This window comes from Anomalospiza imberbis, chromosome 3, assembly GCF_031753505.1.
Source record: "Anomalospiza imberbis isolate Cuckoo-Finch-1a 21T00152 chromosome 3, ASM3175350v1, whole genome shotgun sequence".
Taxonomy (NCBI): Eukaryota; Metazoa; Chordata; class Aves; order Passeriformes; family Viduidae; genus Anomalospiza; species Anomalospiza imberbis.
This window is the reverse complement of record NC_089683.1, coordinates 69,348,995-69,374,130: the sequence shown is the minus strand read 5'-3', so window position 1 is coordinate 69,374,130 and position 25,136 is coordinate 69,348,995. Positions and strand designations below refer to the sequence as shown.

The 25,136-nt window shown below is 33.7% G+C and overlaps 1 protein-coding gene across 7 annotated transcripts in view; it reads left to right on the top strand.

Annotated features, from left to right (window-relative positions):
- RYR2 (ryanodine receptor 2) overlaps positions 1-25,136 on the top strand; it is a 377,495-nt gene that overhangs the window by 314,509 nt on the left and 37,850 nt on the right. For 4 of the 7 annotated variants that reach the window (XM_068184981.1, XM_068184978.1, XM_068184977.1 and 1 more), the window contains 10 exons: positions 2,957-3,069; positions 3,721-3,817; positions 7,101-7,204; positions 7,730-7,781; positions 7,915-7,968; positions 9,584-9,607; positions 15,584-15,683; positions 16,559-16,638; positions 18,235-18,311; positions 19,683-19,756. In XM_068184981.1, the coding sequence (XP_068041082.1) occupies positions 2,957-3,069; positions 3,721-3,817; positions 7,101-7,204; positions 7,730-7,781; positions 7,915-7,968; positions 9,584-9,607; positions 15,584-15,683; positions 16,559-16,638; positions 18,235-18,311; positions 19,683-19,756 (775 nt within the window). The remainder of the gene's footprint in view (positions 1-2,956; positions 3,070-3,720; positions 3,818-7,100; positions 7,205-7,729; positions 7,782-7,914; positions 7,969-9,583; positions 9,608-15,583; positions 15,684-16,558; positions 16,639-18,234; positions 18,312-19,682; positions 19,757-25,136) is intronic. The other 3 variants (XM_068184983.1, XM_068184980.1, XM_068184979.1) reach the window with 1 other exon arrangement.

Below are 25,136 nucleotides of genomic sequence, written 5' to 3'. Positions count from 1 at the left end.
ATATTCCTTACTGCATTCAAGAAACAGCAGAATCAGGTTGGAGGAATATTTTTTTCTGAAAAAGTTCTGTCAGAAACTTTAAGTTACTTCAGAATCTGGCAAAAAGCTCTATTGAAATATTTAATGTTTTTTGCATTAATATATGAGCTTCTCATGTGGCCTGAACTACAGTAACTTTTATTTAAATAATTCTGTTTTTTATTTTGTGTCCTTTCCATATTCTTTAAAATATGAAGTTAAAAATCTCCTATATGAATGCATCTTACAGGTCAAAGACTAGTTGATAAGTTATTTTTGTGACTTTTTTCTTTGAATTTTTATGCACTTTAGATTTATTATGTTTTTTCCTTTTTAAAATGTAGTGAAAAAACAGGACATTAACTTGGAAGGTGTTCCTAATGGCGGAAATGAACACAGCTGGTTGCACACCATTGGCTACAAACTATCTTAATATATTTTACTAATTTTCTTTTTTTCTTTTTTTTACTTTTCAAAGAACATTTGAAAATTCAAGGTTCTCCCGAATTCTTATTAGATTAGTTGGTTTCACTCAGAAAGTTTTCAGATCCAATGTCAAGAAGTTTCCTTACTGTCAGGAAGTCATTGGTTCAGTCAATAGGAACCTGAGAGATATGTGAATGTGCTCGTATACACACTCTGCAGATGGTGTGTTGATGTGAATATCCGTGTCCTGTCTGCTGCATTGCACAACTCTTCTTCACATAGTTTGCCAGACTTGATATGGATTTGCTGCGAGTTCAAAAGCATCACGCAGTTTGGTAAAAGAGAATGAGAAGGAGTCACTAAATTTTACCTGTTCCTGAATATGTGTGCAGCAAGCAAAAAGTGATAGAAGTATGGAAGTAAATCTTTGTCAATCATGATTTGCCTATGAGAGAGAGCAAGAGAGGAGAATGGGTGCTGATTTGAAAGGATATAGGTTTGCTCTGAGGAAAGAAGACTAGAGAAAAGCTAGAAATATGGGTGGGGGGGAGGGAGGGAAAGTTTCCTCTTCTACCCTGGTTTTATCAAAGTTGACTGAGATGATCCAGCAGTAGTACAGAATAGGATGGATTCTCATTGCAATACCAGATCAACATTTAAGATCACTACTTCTGATCAGACTTAAACAATTTGTTGACAAGTTTTCTGTTTTTTTTTTAATGGCTGCCTTGCATCTATTTGTTTAAAGATTTAGCCCCACAGCTTTCCTTATCTTCTGTAGATAAATGCTCAAGAGATTTTGTTACTGAAATGGGAAATCTGGTGTCTTTAAAATTAATGAATATATGAGCACTGCATCTGTTTTTATGATAGTCTTGAGTTATCCTTTGCTCTCTGTATGCAAACTCCGTTCTCTATATATACTTACTCCAAATGTTTCTGTATTGCACTGGCAACGCTCAGTCCATTCTTTGTATTTGCTTTCCATGCAGACCTAACTTCTTTGTTTTTACCGTTTTCAGAAATCTGCTTGCGTAGGCCGAGGCTATTTCTTTTGGGAAAGTATAGAGTGATTTATAATTCTTTGTGAAGATGTTACTAATTAGCTAACTTCCACCTTTGGATTTGTCTGACTTTTAAACTATTAGTGCTGGCACTTTTTTTTATGACTGTAAAAATGTTTGCAGTGAATGCTTTTTTGTCCTTTCTCTTAAAAATATTTTTATTTTGCATTTTATCTTTTAGAAAGAACTTATTTAAGATTGCTACCATTTAATCTTACAAGTATAATTATATATTTCACTGAATGGCAGTGTTTTTGTCTGTTTAATTAAATGTTCATTGTTTAACTATTAATATTTTTTTATATTTCACTAAACTGGATAACCAAATTTGGATTGAATACTGAGTCTACATTAATATCAGAATTGTACCAAGACTTTCAGGGTAGAAATGATGACTTCCACTGGCTTCTTTGATGCTGTTGGAACACAGAGGAATGTAGTTGTTTGTAAAAGAAACAAACCACCCATAAAAAACCAAACAGCCCGCCCCAAAGTTCAACTCCCCTTAACTCTACAACAGTTGCATTGGTTAAATCAAATTAAATAATATTTATGGAAGATGTGTGAAATAAATCACAGAGACTGTAAATAGGCTGTGAGAAAGGAATGATCCATAGCACTGTCTGCAATCATAGTTCCCAGTTATCTAGTCAGGATATATACAGAAGTATGCAGGTGCTCTTCAGCACCGCAGGAGTAATTTTCTTGGGGTGGAAACAATAATGAAAGGTGAAAGAAGAAACCCTAAAGGCATAAAAGATAAAAATGAAGTACACCCTATTTCATCTCATGTTACTGTAGAGCCAAGATGCAGAAAGAGAATATGTTTTAAGACAGAGCTGTAGTTTTCTGAAATGTAGCTAAAGTGTTTTGAAGTATTTTATGTACATTCTGTCTGTGCTACTTCATAGAAAAGATTTATTCTTTAGTCTTTGTACTTGTCATGCTTTCTTAAAGCTAATTCCTTTTTATCGTAGCTGATCATGATAAATATTACAAAGATTATTTGTATCCATGAAAATTTCTTTAAAATATTTTCTGAGGCAATGTGAAGGTGTACAATTTACCTGTACATGTGTAAAAAGTTACATTTAAAAGATGGTATGAATGAGGGCTCTTTGCATTGAAAGTTAAGGCTTCCTGGGAAATGGCCTTATTGATGATAGTGTTCTATCTAAAATATAGAAAAAGTAGAATGAAGTGAAAAAGAAGAATATCTATATCATATCGGGAAAGGAAGATATTTGCTTTTAAGTTTATTTTCTAAATTCTGATTCTATGATTTGGCTGAATGCTTGAACTCTGTCTAGAACACTTATTGTGATCTATTCTTCTTCTGTTGCTTTTCTACTTGATTTATCTGTTAACTAATATTTTTACTAATATTACTGTTTCCTAACACTAGGGACATTGCCACATTATTTTTCCATGTGTGTTTTGTGCAACAGGTTGAACATCCACAGCGGTCCAAAAAAGCAGTGTGGCATAAGCTGCTGTCTAAACAGAGGAAAAGAGCAGTAGTGGCCTGCTTTAGAATGGCACCATTGTATAATCTGCCAAGGTAAGAGCTGTATTGCTCTGTCTTTCTCAAATGCACTAAAGTTCTTACAGAGCTATTTGGCAAGCTCAAAAGGAAAAAAAATGAAAACCAGTAATTTATAAACTACTTGGTATTATAGTTTGTATATTGCTTTATTTATTAGGTTTAATTACTTGTTTCTATCTTCTGAAAAGAATAAAAGCCAATTATTTTCAATTTCTGATTTCAAGTCTAAACCTGAACATTAAAAAATGCAATTATTTGAGCACAATCAAAAGTTATCTGTTGTTCTATCTATAGGTTTTCTTAATATTTGCACTAAAAATATTAAAATATTTTAATTAAAAATATAAAACTTACCAATGTGACAATTTATTTTTTATTTGTTATATTTAAATTTCTTTAACGTTTTATTTATGATCTGTTCCTAAATAATTGTTACTATGTTTTAGCATCAGTTTTACAAGTTAGTGGGACACAGTTTTAAATAAAACATTTTAATGTAAATTTTCTTTTTGAATGGTTGCTTTAATAGGTTTAACCATAAAGCTTTTTCTCCTTTTTAAATTATTCTTGTAATGACTGTACAGTTCTTCAAGCTAAATGAAATTCATATTGACAAAATCTACTTTTTAAAAGTTTATAGCTTTTGTTTTAAATGTTCCTTTTTAGACACCGAGCCGTCAATCTCTTTCTTCAAGGCTATGATAAATCTTGGATTGAAACAGAAGAACACTATTTTGAAGACAAACTGATAGAAGACTTAGCAGTACGTCTGGGTGAAAGGGTCATAGGAATGTATTTTGGATTAACATTCAATTTGTATAGAAATGATTATAAATATGTGAAGTAACTAAGATATCACTTAAGCTATCTCTACCCAAAGGGATGAGCTATAACCAAGTCACTTTGACAGCTTTTTAAAATTACACATGATGGAGATTCCAAAATCCCCCCAGGCTCTTTGCTTCAGGGTTTCAATAACCTTTTATAATTTTTTTTTTCTAAATTACGTATCAATTGCTGTCATTCCCCTATCTCTTATCTTCTGCCCTGTGGAGAACTGGAACAACCTATTCCCTCCTGTTTTGCAGCTAACCTTTGTGTATCTGAGGACTACATAATCCACATTAAAGCTATTTAAGTCAAAAGGTTAGACTATAAAACTAGAGGAATCTAGTCTTAAATCAATCGGTTCCTTAGCTGTCAGAGTCTGCTTCTTCACAGAAGAATCCTCTTGGCAGGGACATGAAGATTTTTCCCGGTGGTGAAGTGCTAGAGCCATGTCTTTAGCCTTGCAAATACCTACAATGATTTTCATTTAAGTCTGGGGTCCTCATCCCTTGCAATTGTCTCTCTGAAAGGTAGCTTTTTCTCAGCTTGGGCAAGAAACTAGGAACTGATTCAGTCCCTGGGAGGTCCAACAGAGCGCAGTCTGAAATCAGTCTTTTTATTGTAAGGAGAGCCTGCGCTCTGCAAGAGAGAGAGGAAGCTAACTATAAAATTTCTATTAGAAAAAAAAAAGTAATAATCTGCTTTTACTGCTTAAAGCTTATGCTTAAAACCAGTTACCCAAGTTGTAAACAATTTTGAAAATTAGCATCAAAATAGTGAAAGGGAAATCAGCGGCAATGAGCTTAACACAAACAGACTATGAAAGTTCAATTTTGCCAGCATGCACACAGAATTAATTTCTTGTGGCATCCTTATTTTACGAACAATATTATCCTTATTGTGAAAAAACAAGAGACTTCTACAAATGTTTACTTTGTATACAGCCTTTTAAACTGATATCTTTATGTATCCCAACACAATGCGAGTGTTTTAAATAGGGCAGGTTCAGTCTCAAAAATAATTCTATTTTAGCAGTTGGGAGCATGAGTGTGCAGCAGAACAACATAGGTCTTTGCATGTGTGCACGTGTGTGCAGGTATGTGCATGTAAAGAAATAACCCAGCATGGTAATTCGGCTCCACTGATATGAAGGATTATCTCCTTACCCCCATGATGAACCTATATATTTGCTAAGTCCATTAATAACTCCTTGCTAACCAGTAGCTTGGCTGAAAAAACTGTCTCAGAGAAGACAAAAACAGAATGGCCTGGCTTTTATATAATCCTTTATTAAAAAAAAAAAATACAGGAATTCCCTTTTAATTCCTCAAGTATATGGATATGTGCCTTTCCATTGCTATCTTTGGGAGACCATAGAAATAGTAGTATTCAGAGATATCTATAAGCATCTCGGATGTCCTTCTAGTGCTGAGGTGACTCCGGGATGGTGGAGAAGGCCTTCACTGGCCTGCACTGACGAAGGAAGACACAGCAGCCGCAGTATTCGGTCTCTGGATGATTTATTTCAAATTATCAGGAAGCTTGTCTCTTTGGCTGCTTGGCCGAGAGAAGGCGCAGACTTTTTAACAGTTGTTTACTATTTCTTATCTATCAATTCTCTCTGTGCCCTTGCCGAGGTCTGTCCAGCAAGGCAGGAAGGGAGCATCTGACCTTGAGAGGCAGGCACAGAGATTAAATACTACCTGCTACGTACTACATGTTTACTATTTCCTACCAATATCTAGCACCTATGTTGGACAGTGTGTTTTCAGTAAAACCCAATTAAAAGATGCCAACATCACCAAGAAGATGGAGGGTAAGAAGAAGGAGGAAAAGGACAAGTCACACCCCAAATCCTCCATGTTGGATTTTTCATACCCCCCCTGTAGCAATCCTGACCCCCCTGTACATCTGTCAAAACCCCCATGAACATAATGTAAAAATACTCTGCTCTAACTTATAATTACTTTTACTTTATCTACTGTAAATTCTAGATTTTTGTATCTTCTTGCTCTTCCTGCAGAGCTGGTAACTCATTCCATGGCTCAAAATCAAAATCACAGCTGTCTCCAGCTGTCTGCCAGGGTCTCTGACTCATAGGAATATTTGAAAATGTCGGAAAAGCATTTTGGGTTCCAACATAAGCATTCTCACAGGAATCTGTCTGGCATGCAAAATTTGTTTTCTCAATAGACAACAAACAGTTTTCCTAGTATCTCTGAAGTGGCCAACCCATCCTTATTGCTTAACTGATGGCAATTGTGTATTACTCGTGCTGTCTTATCAATGCATGGAATTCTTTTTATTTGTATTTTGGTGTATAGTGCTAGATGAAAACAAGGATGAAAAGTGGGCGTATTTTATGCAAGCAATTTTCTTTGAGCTACCAGATTATTCATTGGAAAAAGTATCTGGATGAAGCAATTTTTATAGTAACTTGACAGGCAAAACTTGATTTATGAAATGTCTTTTAGCAAACGATAAAATTTGTATAGATGCTTTTCGGACCACTGCTTAGGTCATTGTCGTTGTAATATTTAGGACTACATTTTCTTTCAAAGAAAGCCAACTAGAGCTGTCTAAAACTGAAAGCAAAATAACCACATGAAAAAAAAACCTCTTTATGCATTTATATATATTATTGAATCATGTATAATATTTTTTATACATTATTGATTTGACATCTCCTAAAATTCTACATCCTTCCAACATTACTGTTGTTGGTAGATAGAGCTCCTTCTGTCTAAAACTGTTAGTAAGCTTCAGGTTTGGATTTCTTCTCCCTCAAAGTCTCTGAGAGTTTCTCACTGAACATTATACCTAGCATAGACTTGAAATAGGATTGTCATTTTTCTGATGAAGCTGGTTAACATAGCAACACACAGCATAATAACAAATGATGGCTTCTGGTTACCGCTAGTTCTGGATAACAGAGTAAAAGATTGAAGTTATTTTCAGAATGTAGTGAAGAGGGTTGATTTTTATGAGGAGAAGAAATCCAAAGCTTTGCAAGTGGTATCATCTTTGCAAGTCTTCAGATCATAAACACAGTTGGGATTCAGTTTTGTCATACTTTGCTTGAAAGTTGCTTCCTCTTGTTTGTTCAAATAAAAATTACATATGTTAATATTTAATGTTTAGTAAATTGCACAGAGTAAAACATTTTTTAGTATAGATAATTGAATATACTTTTAAATTCTTTTTTTTTCCCCCTAAAGAAACCTGGAGAGGAACCACCAGAAGAAGATGAAAGCCTTAAAAGGGTTGATCCTTTACATCAACTTATTCTGCTATTCAGTCGAACAGCCTTGACTGAAAAATGGTAGGGATGGTGTGAGAGACTACCAAGTGTATGCAGATTTTCAGATTACTCCTTATTTGAAGTCATATATGTCTCTTTTCAAGTGAGATTGCATAAGCTAGGCCAAAACGTGCGTATGAACATATGGTGAGTTTGAGTTATACTCAAACCTCTTTAGCTTGTGGTATGTAGAGAGCTCTTAACATGACTTTTTCACAGCTATGGATGTTGTGTTCAGGGCTCACTACTCCTCTATGTTCCCTATTGACAGTCACATTCTGAATATGAAATACATTCTAACTATAATTAAAAATAAGCTATATTCACTTTACTGGAAGGTGTTTATGAATTTCTGAGTACTGTATTTGTAGCTGGCTATACTTTTTTTATTTGTATAAGTTAATCAAGTCTTCATTTTCCATAGTAATTATTTATGAGCATAGAAGTTATTTTAAAATATTTTTAAGATGTTTAAAAGTATTATGGCATTTCAGTTCTACTGTAATTAATCATCCTTATTCTACCTTTCCTCTGTCTGTTAACCAGCAAATTGGAAGAAGATTTCCTGTATATGGCTTATGCTGACATTATGGCAAAGGTAACTTGTTTGATACCTATTGCTTATTTTGTGTTTTAATTAAGTTAGTGAAGAAGATCAATAGAAGTAATTTGTAAAATGTTACCAGTAAATTGCGAGTTATCAGCAATGTTTTCTTTCTACATGTTATCAGAGCTGCCATGATGAAGAAGATGATGATGGTGAAGAAGAAGTGAAAAGTTTTGAAGTAAGATTACACTTGTTTTGTTTTTCTTGTCATGTTAGACATTATTTCATAGCTTCCAGCTGACATTTATGTTTTTTGGATCATGGCTTACTGCAGCTTATTATGCCAGTGAACTGCATGTCACAAACTGGATATGACAGATATAAGTCCCCAGATTAATATTAGTGAAACAAAAACCTGCACAATATTACATAATATGAGATTAAATAGAGAATAATTTAGTGGATCTTATGTATTTATCTCATTTAACTTTACTTTTTAGTTAGATATTACAGAGAGTAACTCTAGAAGTGTAACAATAACAGTCTTTATCTTTTAAATTATTCTGCCCTACCTTTAGTTTGGATTTTTAAAATACTATAATACTACTTTTTACAGTAGTCATTTACATTCAGTACCAGTAATTGATACAGTAGTTTTATGTTTCACATATATATTAGTGCTTCTTAATAAAATGTGAACTTCTGTTCATCGGTACTGCTAAGATTTTTACTTGTGTTGAGAACAGGAAATTTATATTTATTGCTGTTTAATGTTGAGTTTTTAGTGATCATCACTGTTTTAAGGATATACACATGAGCTGATTACAAGTGTAAGAGTTGAGTCCTTGTCATGTGCTTGCTCTGGGATCTGTCTCTCTTTTTCCATTAATGAAATGGAGTTGCAAGAAATTTGTCTCTTCTGAGGGGCACTGACAGAATTAGCTCTTTAATATTTTTAATATTTTAATGTGTTTTGGCATATTACAATTCTGACATTAAAAGATGTATCTTGTGTCTTTCAAATCAATTCATATTTATGTTCCCTATCTCTACTAAAACACAGAAATATGAAATAAATACTTCTATTATTTCTTTAAAAATTCTAAATATGCTGATTGGTTTGCTGTAAAGCTATCTGTGCTGTTCTGATTGTTGAGAAGTGGTTTCGGTCATGTTTACTTTAACTCCATTGTTTTATAGACATAGAATGTTCTGTATGTTTTCTACATGATGCTGCATGATATAGCACTGAATTATTTAAGTACTTATTCCCTATTTGACTGTATAAAGTAATCAGAAAGAATATCAACACTAAATTATTTTCAATCACTCAGAAGTCCACTTGAGTTACAAGTAATAAACTCAATATATAAATTTTTGTTTCTTGGTAAATATCTCATTATGAACCCAAATTTCAGTGGACTTTTCTATTTTTTTTTCCTCTGGGAATGCAGTATATTGACAAAGACTATTCATTCCTATAGGCTCTTATCAATTAGCTTGTACATGCTTGTTAGATATCAAAAGCCTCATGCTTATAGATGTAAAAATTGTTAAATAGAAAGTCATTGAGGTGTATGAAAAAATCTATCAGTAAAGAATTTGTTAGCGCTCCTTACCAAAATTGTAATGGGTTCTTTGTTCAGCATTCAATTTTTTATCTTGAGAGAAGATCCTATTCATTTGTTTCTCTTTATTACTTTTCCTGTAGCTGTGAAACTTATGTTTAAATAATGTATTTATATGTTCAAAAGACAATTTTGTGTATGTATTTGGTCAGTCACCTACAGAAAAAAAATTTGGACTTCTTTTTCTTATTACTATTTCGCTTCTTGTCCTTGCCCTTCCTTAAGGTGACAGGATCACAACGCAGCAAGGTAAAACAAAAAAAATATGTGTGTATTTGTCTGGGTCTAATTTTGTGATTTTTCAGGCCCAACATCTTGGATAAATTCAACTAAAGGGTCTTGAAATAATTTTTAACATTTCAGTTCCAGCATGACATCTCTACCAAACCTTTTTTGTGCACAAGGTCTTTAAAGATTTCAGGAATTATTTATGCAGAATATGCTATACAAAATTGTGATACTGTTTTGGGGAAAACAGAGTGTTGTTTGGTTTGTTCATGTTGTTTTGCTGTTCATGCCTTTTGTGCATAGGTTATCTTCTTTCGGGTTATACCTTGATTTGAATTAATTAAACAACTTATTTGGTTATTGAGGGAAAGTAGTTGAACTTTTCTTCTGTCTCTTAGTAGACACACATTTCTGATATAATGGTAGAATTCTGTTTCCAATATTTATCACAGAGAGAGCATCAATCATAGCTCATGTCTGATTCGGACCTTTGGAACTGAGTCCTCAGCCTTCAATATAGTATTTGACAGAAACTTCTTAGATACTCCTTACCTTAAATGATTCATAGTTTTTCTGTGTTTTCTCTAAGAACATAGAGGCAATTGCTCTGAAACTTCAGTGTTAATTTTTTTATTGGCTTAATTTCTACACAGTGTTTTGTGTGTCACCATGAAAACCTCACCATTTGTTTATGAAAGGTGTCCCATGGCTATGCAGCAGACTACTTGCCTGCTTCACGCAGGTCAAAGTCTCAGTTCCCACTGTTGACTCAGGCCACTTGATGGTAGTGCTGCAGGGCTGATATTCTGGGAGAAAGTGTGGTGTGTGGAGTAGCTAATTTTTGGTTCTGAGGTGGTTAAATACAGTTATTTGTACTGTGGTTAATGACAGCTTGAGTAAGTAAAGATGACTTGCTTGAGATTTGAAATGCACAGATTTAGCTAATGGTCAGACTTCAGTCAGTAACTTCAAATTTCATTTCCTATGGCAATGTAGGGAAACAATTGTAACCTTCTCCGTGGAAAAGAGCAAGGGGATTTTTATATTTTGTTTGCTAGCCTTCTATTAACATTCAGATCACAGAAGAAAGAGGTTTCCATGCATCTGTGAGGAGAGACTTTACTCTTACTCCTCAAAAAATTTGCACAGGTCTGTTCCATCTTCATATGATAAAGGCATTATCCTGGAAGATGAATGTGCTCACAAAAAAAGTATTTAAAAGGTATTGTAAATATTGTAAACAAAGTGGGTATCAAAAAGCCCCAATGAAAATATATAAGAATCTAATAATATAATTTCTTCTTTTTTAATTCCAATAATTCAGCAATTCAAATACAACGTATCTATCTCTCTGCTTACCTGGTTACCATACAATAAATCTTATATGCTCCAGTGAAAATTTTTTCTTGCTGACTGTGAAGATTTTAAAAGGGGAAAAAAGCACAACAAGAAATTGTTCCTTCATACATGGCATTAAACAGTTGTGCAGATGTGAAACTGTATATACCAGCTGTGTGTGTGCTTGTGTGTGCATTTGTGTGTTTCTGTCTGACAATCAAACTTCAATGCTGAAGGCAGTTCCTTTATTGTATTCTGTGTATTCATGTGAAAAGTGTGACTGTTCAATTTGTTTGGGGATAAAAGTCTACTGCTGCTCTAGACTTCAAAAATGCGTAGTGTTTGAAGTCTTGAATCCATTTGCAGTCAGAATAATAGAGACATTTGGGCAAGCTTAGAATGTGATGAAAATGCTGAGTGTATTTTATTGACAATTTTATTCCTCGTATCTCCTGCAGTGTAGTCTTATATTTGTACAATTAATCTTAATTGGGTTAATAGTGTGAACAATAGGCACGTGACAATAATGTTCTCTGTATGTCAGTATGTTCCTGTCAACATTTACCTGCTAGTATTTCCTTTGAGTTATTACAGATGTCTTTGCCCCTTCCTATTTGTCTCTAAGTTAACTTTTTGTCATATTGAACAGATGGTCAATTGACCCCCTGTAAAGTTGGTTTCACTGTCTCCGTTGATTCTACTGATAGGAAATTCTTTTAAATCAAACTGTTTCAATAGCTAAAACCAAATAATTTTCTGCATTTGAGTCACTCCTACATATTAATGTGAGCTAAATATGTTTAGGATGGGAACTCAAAGAAGGAGTCAAAATTTAGCTCATACTTTTAAACTCATTTGTATTAAATTGATTTAAATTGACTCTTCACAGGAAGAAAAGAAACGGGGGGAATAGAGCTTCCTATATCAGTTCTTGTTACTGGTAGCAAGTTGCTGGTAGCTAGTTGATAGACTTCTTTATTCACAAGTTTTTGGACAAAATGATACATTGTGCTGTCACTTACCTCAGACAAAAATTTTCGTTTCTTTACATACAAATAATGCACCCTCATAAGGCTCCAGCCCTATGAAGATTGTTACCTGTATCTCTTGCTGTCATAAATCCTGGATAAACCACTGAGTGTCCATATACCACATATTTACAATAAGTAACTATTTATTCTGTGAATTAAAATCAGACTCCATATTCAATTTATCAATTCTAAGAAAGAAAACATTCAAATAACTATGTAAAAATGTGTTTTTCATCATTTTTTCCTACATGTGATGGATTTTATGGAACCTAATACATGGTTTCACTCCCTACACTACAGAATATTTATTGATAGAATAGTTTGGGTTGGAAAGGACCTTTAGAGGTCCTTGAGTCCCAACCCCTCTCAACAAGCAGTGGTGCTTCAGTGATGAAGTCCAAAAGGAGTGATTTAGGAAAAAAAGTTTTTTATTTATAGAGCAGAAACCAGCATATTTTGACCTTAAAGAATTAAAGTATTTATAAAGCTGTAGATATAAAAAGAGACAGAAGTATTATGCATGAATACTTGATATTTTAATTACAAAACTTATGCATGCCTGACATTGAAATGAACAAATGTTTTGCCAGTGTATGTACTGCCTAATAAGATTTGTTCTCTGGACTAAGCAGAATTCTTGAAAAGTATAAAATATGAAGACAATTCAAAGGAGAAGCATTCATCATCTAATAGCTGAGTTGAATGCAATTTATGTTCTTTACATCTTTTGTTTTCTTTTCTTAAACTTAATTTCATGATTTCGTATTAAAAAAAAAAGAAGAAAAAATGCTCTGTAAAAGTAGGATCTTACGCCAGCATTCTGTATTTTGGAGCTTAGTGGTGGCAGCAAACAATCCTGTCCATAGGTCCTAGCTCAATGGGATGCTCCAAGAATCAGTCTCTTTATGAATTACAAGAAACTTTAAGAATTTCAGTGGCACACTTGTCAGTTAAAGCTTCTCTTTAGTTTTAGCAAGTTTGTTGCCTACAAATTCAGACTAAAAATTGTGGTTTTGCCCGATTTATTTTGGCATATGATTGCTCATAAAGATTTAAAACCCAAAATCAAAATGAAATAGAAAATATTTGGGTCTCTACTTTCAAAGAGTATGATTCAAAAGTTTCTGTGGTTTGGTAGAATTCTTGAAAAAGTATATAATATCAGAACACATGAATGTACATTTGTAAGTGGTCAACTTTTTTCCTATATGAGTGGAAAACATCCAAGATGAAATAGATTTGTTCCTCATTGAGAATTAGGTTGTTTTTTTTGGGGGTGGGGTTGTTTTGTTTTGTTTTTAGTTGGTTGTTTGTTGTTTTTTTGTTAATTTTTTTAAATTCTGTGCAATTATTTTAAATGTTTCGTTTAGTGAAGTATTTTTGCAATTGTTTTGATGCTTTGGTGAATGACAGAAAGCTCAAATCATTGGCTAATTATTTTGGTAGTTTCTTGCCTTCAACCGGCAAGCAAGTGGATAAAGTGCAAAAAGCTGAAACTGGTAGCACAGATAACAATCTAAACAGTAAGCACATCTTGGAGAAATGGGGATAACTTTCTTAACTTAGTATATTCTGTAGGCAATGGGTGGCCCTCTTCATGTAGGTGCTGCCATCACATATATATATTTATATATATTTATTGAGTTGGCAGTGAGAAAGCAACAGTGAAAATGCATTGTAAAGCTGAAGAAGGAACCGTGATCTTTGTGGGTTGTCATCAGAGAATGATAGCTTTTAAGATAAATGCTTGTGGTGGTTTTGTTGGTGGATTGGTAGTTGGTTGGTTTTGGTTTTCTTTTTTTCGTCTATTTTGTTACTAATGTCCTGGACATCTTGATTTCCATGGGAAATGCCACTTCTCTCATTTCTAAGCTGTTTGGCAATACCTCTTCCTACTGTTCTTCTATATTGCCATTGCAAGAAGTTAGTCTGTAGATTATGCAGATACATCCTCGCTATAAGCATTCTCATAAATCTTTGATATTCTTATCAAAAACTGTTGTACAATGAAAGTAGTATACCTAGTGTTAGGCTTGTGAATGATAAATTTTGCAATGGAAGAAAGTTGAAAGGGTGATGGGTCGAAAACTAGAAGTATCTAGAAATAGGAAATAGTTTTTAAGAAAAGAAAGGCTGATCAATTTTCAGCAGCTTCTGAAGCAAATGAAAATATTTTATTGTAGCTATACTGAAGCTGTGATGTCATGGTTTTCTGGTGGTTTGTGTGTGTGGTGTGTGTGTGCGCGTGTGTGTATGTTTCTGTTTTGTTTTTGTTGAACTCCCAGGAAGAGGTTTAAACATGAAGGCAAAATTTTCAAACCCTAGCATGGCTAAATACAAAGCAACGCTGCCATTTTTTTTTCCTTTTTGTGCCTCCATCTAGATCTGTCACTTAATTTAAAGCAAAAAGAAAGATACAATTTAACGACAGGAGAGCTAATAGTGTGAAAAAAAAACCCTGATGAATTTTGTTTCCGCAGCACGATATTATCAAAGATTTAAGAAACAAATTTGCCAGCCTCGGCGAGAACTCTCTGGTAACAGCATAAATGTCTGTGTTGGTTTGCTTTTGAGTTAAAGGTTTCTTTTTCATTCATTTGAACATATTTCTCTTTTTTACCTCTTCTTTTTTAATTTATTACTCATATCCTCTATTTAGCAAGCCTTCATTTTTTAAACCTCTTCCATCTTCCAATGTATTTTTTCCGTAACTTGGATGGAAAGTTTATGGCAGCAAAGCTGTCATTCTGGCTACTGCTGCAGCTGTTCCTGCTTCTAGGTCATACATGTTTTGGGCGTTGTGTTTTTGGACATGATACTAACTGATTGTGTCATGTTCCTTTTGAGTAAGCTTTTTACCACACCATGTGATGGACTCACTGTCATAGGGCTCTATGCAACTTCCATTTTGCAACTTATACTGCTTAGTCATCCTCAATTCTCCAGCAAACTTCAATTAACCTGATGAAAGTTGAAACTCTTCTGGAATTAACTGTGCCTTTATGTTTGCTCTTTATGCTCGTTATGTTTTCAGTAGTAGTTTAAATTACAAAAAAGAAACCTCACCATTGCTCAAGCAACGCTATGCAGTATTGTTTGTTGCCGCTAGAGAATACAAAATATAAAAGCACAGTATATTCTATCAAATATTCTGTAAGTAGGGGGGCAATTTATATTGTAATATAATGATATGTTTTGAAAAAAATTCTGAGATGTTTCTTTTACTCTGTTATTCAGCAACAACTTACAACTCAAGAGCCACATACTGAGCAGTATGAAGTTATGGTCACACTATAGAAGATTATTAAGAGTACCTGTTGCACAAAAACACAGCACAAAAGTGCAAGTTTGATACATGCAGTATATATAATGAACACGGGCTTTGAACTAACCTAATGATTCACAATTGAGATGACTCTTTCCAGATAAACTGCTAAAAGCATATTAAAGAAAAACACCAAGTGGAGATTATTACTTGAACGTGTTAATTATTTGTTCAGTAGCATCGTATGTATTAAAATGGTTCATGATGTTGCCATAGAGCCCATATACTAAGAGAAAACCAAGAACCTTTGGAGGATTGATAGCAATTCAAATCTCATATTAAATGACCGGAATTTTTATTCAGGAAAAAGAAATGGAAAAGCAAAAACTTCTGTATCAACAAGCCAGACTGCATGATCGGGGTGCTGCTGAGATGGTTCTGCAGACAATCAGTGCAAGTAAAGGTAAGGTTTTGGTGTGTAGATTAAATTTCAAACATAAATTCTACTGAACTTTGAAGTGATTTTATTTCTTATTGGGCACAATATGCATATGTTTGGCTCTAAGATTTGCTTTGAAAATGAACCTGAAATGTCAAAAATTTTTACCAGAAAAGTATAATGAGTAATTTTCATGAGACTATTGTTTCTTTTGTAGCTATAATTAATATTTCTAGTGCTAATTTTGAGGATTACTTCATAGCTTTAGCAGCACTGAATGACAAAATGGCAGTTAAATTCTGGAATGTGTACAGTTCTGAAGTAGGTGTGGACTTAAGTCCTTTTGTTATTTCCCATTCTTCAAATATCTGCTTTATTGGTGTATTTTGATAAAACATTTCAGAAGTTTAAATTATGCTTTTTTCCCTTAGAAACCATCTTATTCTAAGGTTTCATGCTTTCTTTTTTTTCTTTTATGATTTGTTTTCACATTACTGATGTTTTAAAAATTCCCAATTACAAATCTTGTTTACTGTAATAAAATGCTTAGGTCACTGTCATTTTCTGAATAAACTAGAAGGAAACACCCAGATTTTCATGCAGAGGGGACAAACTGCTAAATTTGAAAGCTAGCTTATAATTGTGAACCCAGCCTTAAATCAACTGTTCCATGCTCTAGTGATTGAAACATGATTTATATTCACTGAACTTAGTTATTCCTGCCTTATATTTTGCTTCTTCTGTGTACTTTGTATGCATTACATTATGTCTGTAGGCACTCATGAAGAAATTAAGGAAAAATAGGTCAGTTTTGCAATTCATTGAATGGATAAAATAATTAATAAAACGTTCTTATTTTTATATATGATCCAAAAATATATTTTAAAATATTTTTTAAGGTGAGATGGGGCCAATGGTTGCAGCAACCCTAAAGCTAGGAATTGCCATCCTAAATGGAGGAAATTCTACTGTTCAACAGGTAAAGTACTAGTTTCTTCTTCCCTTTCTAGCCAGTATAGGTCTTTATACCATGGTCATTATTACTGTAGTAGCACACTATGTAGTGTGACTGTTTGTCACACACTGTTTATCCTCTTACTCTTGTTCGCAGAATAAAATCGTATACAAAAGTACCTTGTTTGATGGGTATTTATTATTTGTTTTCAAGGCTAAAAGGCTTATTTTGGACTTCAAGTGTAAGGGGGAAATTTTATGTTATATTATTTACATATAGAAATTCTTTGGAAAGGAGGACTTTCTTGGGAGATTGCCATTATCCTATAGCCTGTAGAGCAAAATTGCTGGCCCCAGTTTTCACCAAAAAGAATGATACACAACTTCAGAAGTCCTTAGTTTATGCAATGGAGAGTCTTGCTGATAAAAGCAGAGAAAATCCTGAATAACTAATTTATCGTAAGGTAATTTGGTGCCCAATGGACAAGTCTGATACAGTAAAAGAATCCTGAACTGTTGAAGTGAAGAGGCTGATACAGGGTACGTTCAGTATTCTGTACTAGCTGAAGATTCTTATGTTGAGAAGGGTTTATACCTGCCATTAATAAATTATTGTAGTACAGTTTAAAGAATACAGACAACTGGGAACAATTAAGGTTGTCTCATTTATACCTGTTTCTTCTGGTATTATGCTTAACTTTCCAATTTTCCTTTAGGTTTTAAGATCAGCTGTTCAGTCTTCCTTGGGTATGGGTGGGGGGAGAGGAGCAGTAGTGGTTTTTAAAAGTCATTATCATCCTCCTCTAGAGTTCTTTGTTTTGATTGGTATAATGTTGTTGATGGGGGTATTCTTTTTTTGTAATCTTGGGTCTACTTGGGTTTACACCGATATGTTTTGTTAACACTGTCTGCCTACGTGCTGTCCATTTTGGAGGTTACTTATTATCTACTTTTCCTATTATTTTTGCAAAAATTGTTTTACTTAATTTACAACATGAATTCTTGTAGCTTTCCTACTAAGATTGACCTTTAGCATTGTGGGTTTTCTTCACAACAGAGAGCTCTAGTATCATTCCATGTCTTTACTCAACAATGCATTGCATTCTAGAATCACAGTTCACTCAATAAATTTTTGGCATTGCAATCTGTTTTCAGGTAGTTATTACACATTGTAATAAAGTTAATTTTTTTAAATGTGCTCAAATTACTACTAACAGGCTATTTCAGCTAAAATAATTTAAAACAAACTGAGGTTAAGAAAAGCCTCATCTGATGTTGAAACAATAGTGTCAATATAAATTTTTAACCTAGTAGTGACAAGATTGCATTTATATTAAACTCTAAATTCTTCTGGCTATGTTGACTCTGGTTACGATCTTTATTTGCCATGCTTTTGGAAGGCATAACCAAAATGTATGTACTTTCCTATAAAGTACATGAGCATTAAATATTCCTTTTGGTTTTGATATCTGGATTTTTCTCTGCAAGGCTCTTAAATATTAGAGATATTTCCAAACGCCAACATTGCTAGTAGTATTGAATGCATATAGTCTTAAGTTACCTAGGTTATCACATAATATTAATATTAATTCTGTGTGTAAATTATTTGTGTTTACTGCAGAAAATGCTTGACTACCTCAAGGATAAAAAGGATGTGGGGTTCTTTCAGAGTCTTGCTGGTCTTATGCAGTCTTGTAGGTAAGAAAGTATCAACTTGAAAAATGTATTATTTTTCATGTATATTTTATTCCATGGCATTTATAGTTGTGGAATGATCCTCTACATAGTTCTTGCAAACAGCACTTGGGGATTGTAATTTGCTAGATTTGGGTTAAAGGATGGGGTGGTGCTTGTGGTGTGAAAATCTTGATGATATGTAGCTACCTTTGTAAGAAAGCTCTTTTCAAAAATATTTATGGATTTGAGTCTACCTGAGATATGGCAGAAAACAACTCCAGAGTTAGGAGCTTTCCTCAGAGGCAAATCCTTAACTTGGGAGGTATCCAGTAACCCTGCAGAGATCAGGTCAATGATCAATGTTAAGTAATCATAAAGATTTTGAGAAATCCCAGCTTTGTTAGAATTATTCATTTGACTTCTTAGAAGTCATATAAAGAAATGAAATATCTAATCTCATATTAAATTAATGAATTTTAATAAATTGAAGTGATACTATGACTTTTTTGTCCATTCATGTTTATTTATGATTTATATTGATTTCATGTATAAATGTATGTGTTTAAATGTTTTATACATAATTTGTAAGAATAAACCATATCAATAAATGATGTATTAGTGAACATAAAACATAGGACTAAAAGGGGCTCCCTGGATCAGGTGATTCAGTCTTGTTATATCCAGGGTATCGCATTATGTATTCTTTTTTCTTAATTGTGTATTCTTTTTTCTTAATGCTGTCTGTGGCCAAGTTTCATTTTGAAATCAGTGAGGTTTCTTGCCAGCAGAGGTTCTGTCATAGTTCTATGTTAATCTAACTTCTATAACCATTTTTGCTAATGAACAAAAGTTATCCCTGGCCAGCTAACATGCAAAGCCCTGGAAGGCAGAACCTTACAGGTTCAAAAATGAAATTCGTGAGATATCCTTCTTCCTTGAATCTGGTTAGTTGAATACATATTCCCTTTTGGCAGCTTTGGTTTTTCAGAATGTGGAGGGAGAGAAACACTAATTGAAACTAATAATGACAGTTTCTTAATGGACCTTGCTGCTTGGTATGAACTGGGCTATAATACAAAAGTAGTCAGTAACTTGGCTTCTTTATAGCACCTAGAAATAAGTATGTATATCATAAATGCATACCTTTCCCTTTTATTTGGTCAGTCATACAGAGCTGAATTTGGTCACTTTCAGAGCAAAAGCAGGTTCAGGCTGTTGAGCTGAGATTTGTAGTCTTGCAAGACACATGTATCAAGCCACTGAGATGTATCTTTTTAATACTAGTATGCTTGTAAACTTCAATGAAATCGCACATCCTCTTTAATTTCCACAAAATTAAATATTGCATATATTTAATTAATCACAGGACAAATGTATTTTTTCTCACCGCAGTGTTCTTGACCTAAATGCGTTTGAACGTCAGAATAAAGCAGAAGGCCTTGGCATGGTGACTGAAGAGGGATCAGGTACTATTGATTCAATAGAAATGATCCATGGCCTTTTTTAAGTTTTGCAGAAGCAAGTGCAATTTGAAAGAACCCAGGAGAGGTTTAAGTTAAGCATAAGTAGCAGGTTTTGTTTAGGAAACAGGTTTCCTAAAAATGATTTATATTTAATTGACATACCTAAGCCAGTCCTTGTGAACAGTAAATCATTAGCATGTGTTGAGTTTCAGAATGGTCTGAGGACTCTTTCTCATCATTTTGAAGAAGTGAAGACATTTCATGTAAAATTGAAAACATATTCCAGTTACGAACAGCAGTGTTTATGCATATAAAACATCTCAGAAGTCCCCAACCAGTTTCAGCATAGAATGAAATTAAAAATTCCCACCTGATTTCTTAAACTGAAAAACACACCACTTACTTAAGCCATAAATTAAATATAAGAGGTTGATGGAAATCTATCTGCTCTGTGGAAAAAAGTCTGGGAAAAGCTTTTTATTTGAAATAATTTTTTTCTATTTGTCCTTGGGGAAATATTGCAAAATTTTCACTCTACTTTTGACTTTGAACCAATTTGGCTTTCCACCCTTTGTGTTGTTACTTCACTGTCAATTTCTTTCTTGTGCTTGATAGTAAGTTCTATTAGTCCCTTACTGTGATTGTCTGGGTACATTAAGTTCATTCTTGTGTGCTTAATAGAGCTACAAAAGCACATTTTCTTCCCTTATCGTCAGAATTTTTACAGTGCATTTTTATGTTTAAATCCTACAGTGACCTAACCTTTTAACATGTTTTTATCTTAAAAGCAAGGTAAAAAAGCTTGACTGTATTATCCCTATTGCATTTGAGGGATCATAATTCATACCAGCAACACTGCATATCTCATTGTCCCTTGTGCCTGTAGGTCTTTTATGCGGCCTATTTCTTTAATATTCACCTGCTTAAATAATGATTTTTCATTAACTACTGCATTTGCCTGAATGACTTCAAGGCCAGTCAAAAATTCTGCTTCTCTGAAAGTGCTCTCACAGTTTAAATTATAGATTAAATCTTTCTAGACTGATATGAGTGATAAAAAAGTGAACCCATGTGGATAAAATTTGGTTACAAGACGGTAAATTGAGTGCTGGTACAGCTATCTGGCATATAATTTTCAGCAATTACTCTCATGTTTTACTGAAGATTATTCTGCACAACCTTTTGTTCTTTTGGATAACATTTCTACCATTACCTAGCTAAACTTACTCATAATGTTGGATTCTGAAATGGTCTCTCAAGATATTGGCTCATGATTCTTTTGACCTCTGCCTCTGTTTCTAGAAATGACTGATTTTGCATGCAAATATAAATAAATCTTTAAATGCTGCATAATTGACTCTACTGATGTTTAGAGTATTTTTGTGCTTCCTCATTTGAGGGATTTTTTTTCATTTCCTGTTTATTTGATGTTTCTCTTTTAGTACAGAACTAATTTTGGCAAAACCAATACTAACTATATTTTGTATTTCCTAAAACAAATTCTCACCTTTTCTTTTCTTTTTTCCTGTTTCTTTTTCTTTGAACTAATTGTCCTGTCCTCCCTTCCTCAGTCATCACCCATGAGCGTGGTAATTATTAAAAACAACAGCCTCTTCCTTATTTTCCCTGCTCTTAGCTTTGTGTCAGCATTGTACAGCTCCTGAATATCACTAGATTTTTTCCTGTAATACTGCTAAATTGGTGTGATTTTTCTGTTAATATTACGATTTTTCATGCTAAAATTCTTGGTTTACATGTCAAAACTTCCCATTTTGGTCTTCCTCTCTTTCTCAGGATTTGCACGGTGACTGACACAGTAGATGTAAGAGCAACAAGCTTTTTTATACTTTTCTTTCCTGTTCTTTTTTATTTGTTTTTATTTTAGTGAGCCCAATATTTGCAATGGATGAATGTTAAAAGGAAAAATAATAATATATACATACACAAAACCTTGTGCTTTAGTCCTCCTGTAGCCGTTTTGTTGTGTATTGAATGTGGCTTTATTGCTGCATTGATTTTTGCAATCACAGGAAATCAGTGGTGGATCCAGTGAGGATTTGAGGGTGGTTAGTGAGGAGAGGACTTGCCACTGGCTAGGTTTATCTAATGCATTCAGGAGTTGATACAAGAAAGAGGTGGTGCATTGCTGATTTAGAGGAATCAATGCTGTTTACAGGTGACTCTTCCTTATTCTGAAAGCTACTTGGTGTGTTGTGGTTGCTATACCTCAAAGTTTCTTCAAGTAAAGGAAGAACTTTGTAGGAGCGTTGCCATGAGATGTTCACGTCACCACGTGAAAAGAGAATTTTAGATACAAAGTGTGTATACCAGTCAGCAGAAACAATGAACTCCAACACAGCAGATGTCCTTTCATTAGCCAAATGTTGGGGAGGAGGATGATCTGGTGTTTTATTTGTTTTCTCAGTGGAAATTTTCTATTTGGCAGCTTAACAAAATTCTACACTGTGATTAGGATAATTTTTTTGTTTGTTTTCTTTGTTAGTGAGCAGTAGCAGTGTCAAGATACAGTAATCACTGCGTCAAAGATTTCTTGGCACAAAGGGATAATATTTGCAAATACCATCTTTTCCTACATATTGATATCCAGCTACTGAAAATTCAAGACAAAAGAAAACCAAATCCAACAAAAAAATACTGTATTTTTCCCTTTCAAAGTTACATTATTGTTGATATGCTACCTTCAAATAGTATTTTTTTTTTTAATATTATGAAGCACGCCTTTTTCAGTTAATTGAAAAGTAGTTTACGTAAGAGCTGTACAGATACTGGTATTGATACCTGATAGCATTAAGAAAGCCAAGCCAGTGTGTCTGTGGGGAAATTCCTGTAGTAAATAGTTTTAAACTATCCTAGATTTTATAGGATATCTGAGCTCTTATGTCTGCAATTCTGTGAATAACCATCTGTAAATACTACAAAGGAAGTACCAAAGATGAGAAAGATTTTTCTCCCATGTTGTTTTTGGTCCTGTTTTTTAGAGAGAGATGATTAGTCTATGAGTAATTAATTACTCCTCAATTAAAGATAATTTTATTGATTCCCAAGGAAATTATGGGATGTAAAATGTGCATTTTAGCTTGATTCTCATTTCATCTGAATGGGCTGCAGAAGCACATTCATAAGTAATTGTCATTGACTTTGCAACCTACAAGCCTGAAACTATTATTCCCAAAGTCAAAGAAAGACTATTGAAATTTATGGGAATAAAGTCAACCTTTCCTCATGTGCAGTTCTTGCTTCTGGTCCCATGCCAACCATAGCAATAGATATAAAGCCCTTTATTGAGTCAACATGGATGTGAAATTTATTGCTCTATTCCAATTGTTTCTTTGTGCTGTCCACATCGTAAGTGCCTTGTCCTGATATTCCTCTGACTGGTACTACCTTCCCTTTCCAAACCCTGGAACCCCCACTGGTAACAACATTGATGGTTCTTTAGCAAATGTGTTTATCACTTGTTTTTGTGGCGTACTCAATGTTGTTTCTTCTGTATGTATTTTGTTTTGATTGTTCTGTTTTCTTTTCCAAAAAGGGGGGACCAAAATCAAAGACATGTAGAAATACTTACTATTTTGCAAGGTTTTTTCATTTAGCACTCATACTCCTTGCCATTTCATTGTGAATCACAAAAATCTTGAAAGTGCAATGTTTTTCTCTTTTGGAGAGAGTTGTTTTACTTCTATGAAGTACAAAATCTAGGATGTTAAGCTTACGCTTAGATTATTTTACTTCTTTTCCCCTTTTTCAGGAAAGCTCTTTTTTAATGTTCAACTTCTTAATATTTTATCATGTCTTTCTTTAATTTCTCTGTAAGTTCACAGAAGCCTTATTTTAATAAAATACAATTTTAGAATAAGATAGTAGCTCTTAAATGACTTCTACCAATCTGAGAGGTACATGTGATATAATAACTAGCTGTACTGTGAGCTCATATCAGGGCTATTTTCAGCCATTAATAATGTGGAACTAATATGCTTTTGGCCTTCACCAACTTAGTCACGCTTAAAGTAGATGGTTAAATTCTGTGTAATACACTGTAGCCTGCATTGGCGAGGTGTTTTCCACCTTTATAAAACTGTATATGAATCAGTGTCTGCATTTAAAAGGGAACTTAAATAACTTCAGACAATTTCACTCACTGAGGAAACAAGTGTATTTCTTTCTTGAATTAGATTGTTGAGATGTCAAAGACATGCACCATTCACAATCCAAGCCAATACTGTCTGGATCTAGTGATAAGAATAAATTCACTTGCTTTATTATGGGCCAGATTTGCTCTTGCTTAACAGCCATCATAAAAAAGTCTTGTTCCCATTTGAAAACTGGAAGTATTTTTATATTTCTGTAATACGTACTATTGAACATGTGTTACTGAGTAGCAATAGAAGTCAGATCTTTTCCACTGGGGATTTAAAAAATAAAATCAAGAAAGAGGGAGAGGATAATTGAACTTTGACACATGCACTTTCAATGAAAAAAAACCCATGTATTTAATTTTTCATTGACTTTTATTTTTGTTTCCTCCACATGATTCCTCTGTTCCTGTATATCACAAGCACAAACTGCCAGATTTGCGAAAGCTAGAGGCTTAAAGCCTTTGTGTGTACAGCCATAGCATTTACCTAAGGCATGAGCAATGGCAGCATTTTAGCATCTAAGCAAATATTTGCCAGAATATATCTAATACCTATAACTGAAATTAAAGAATGTTTTTTCATAACAACCTAAATCATACTATATGTAGTGTGTATGTTTGCAAGTACATTCTTTGCAATTCTTTGTGTGAACTGGCATGAATTTGTGTGCACAGCAGCAAAGGTTGCTCTCCTGAATTTTATAGAAAGATATGGATTTCCATTTCAGTTTTGTAGTTGCCAGTGAGGTACCACTTGTAGTCAGTAAGTACAATCTGAAAATGAAAATTCCTGACCATACCAGCATTAGTTCTTGTCTGACTTTGATCAGATGTAAAAATTGAAAACTAGGTTATTGTAAATCTTAGTATGGCCAGGTGGTTTGAGATGGGCTTTATTTGCTTCATTTTAAAATATGTAAAAATATTTCTTCAAGTAACAGGCCTTTCAGCTTTTGAGTAATGATGCACTTAACACCTTCTGATTTTTAAGAATTTTGCAGTAACTTGTATTCAAGTTATGATTTATTTACAGTGGAGCTAATTAAAAGACCCTTCCAATAAGAATGGAATTTATTTAATAAAAAATCCTGAACTCCAATAATTATACTAAAAGCCAGGATCTGTATAACATTTTAACTTGAGACTTGTTTTCCTTCTTGTTCTGGAATATCTTACTTCCTAAGAGAGCAAGAAAAATAGAGGTCAAAATATTAAATTGTAACTTAT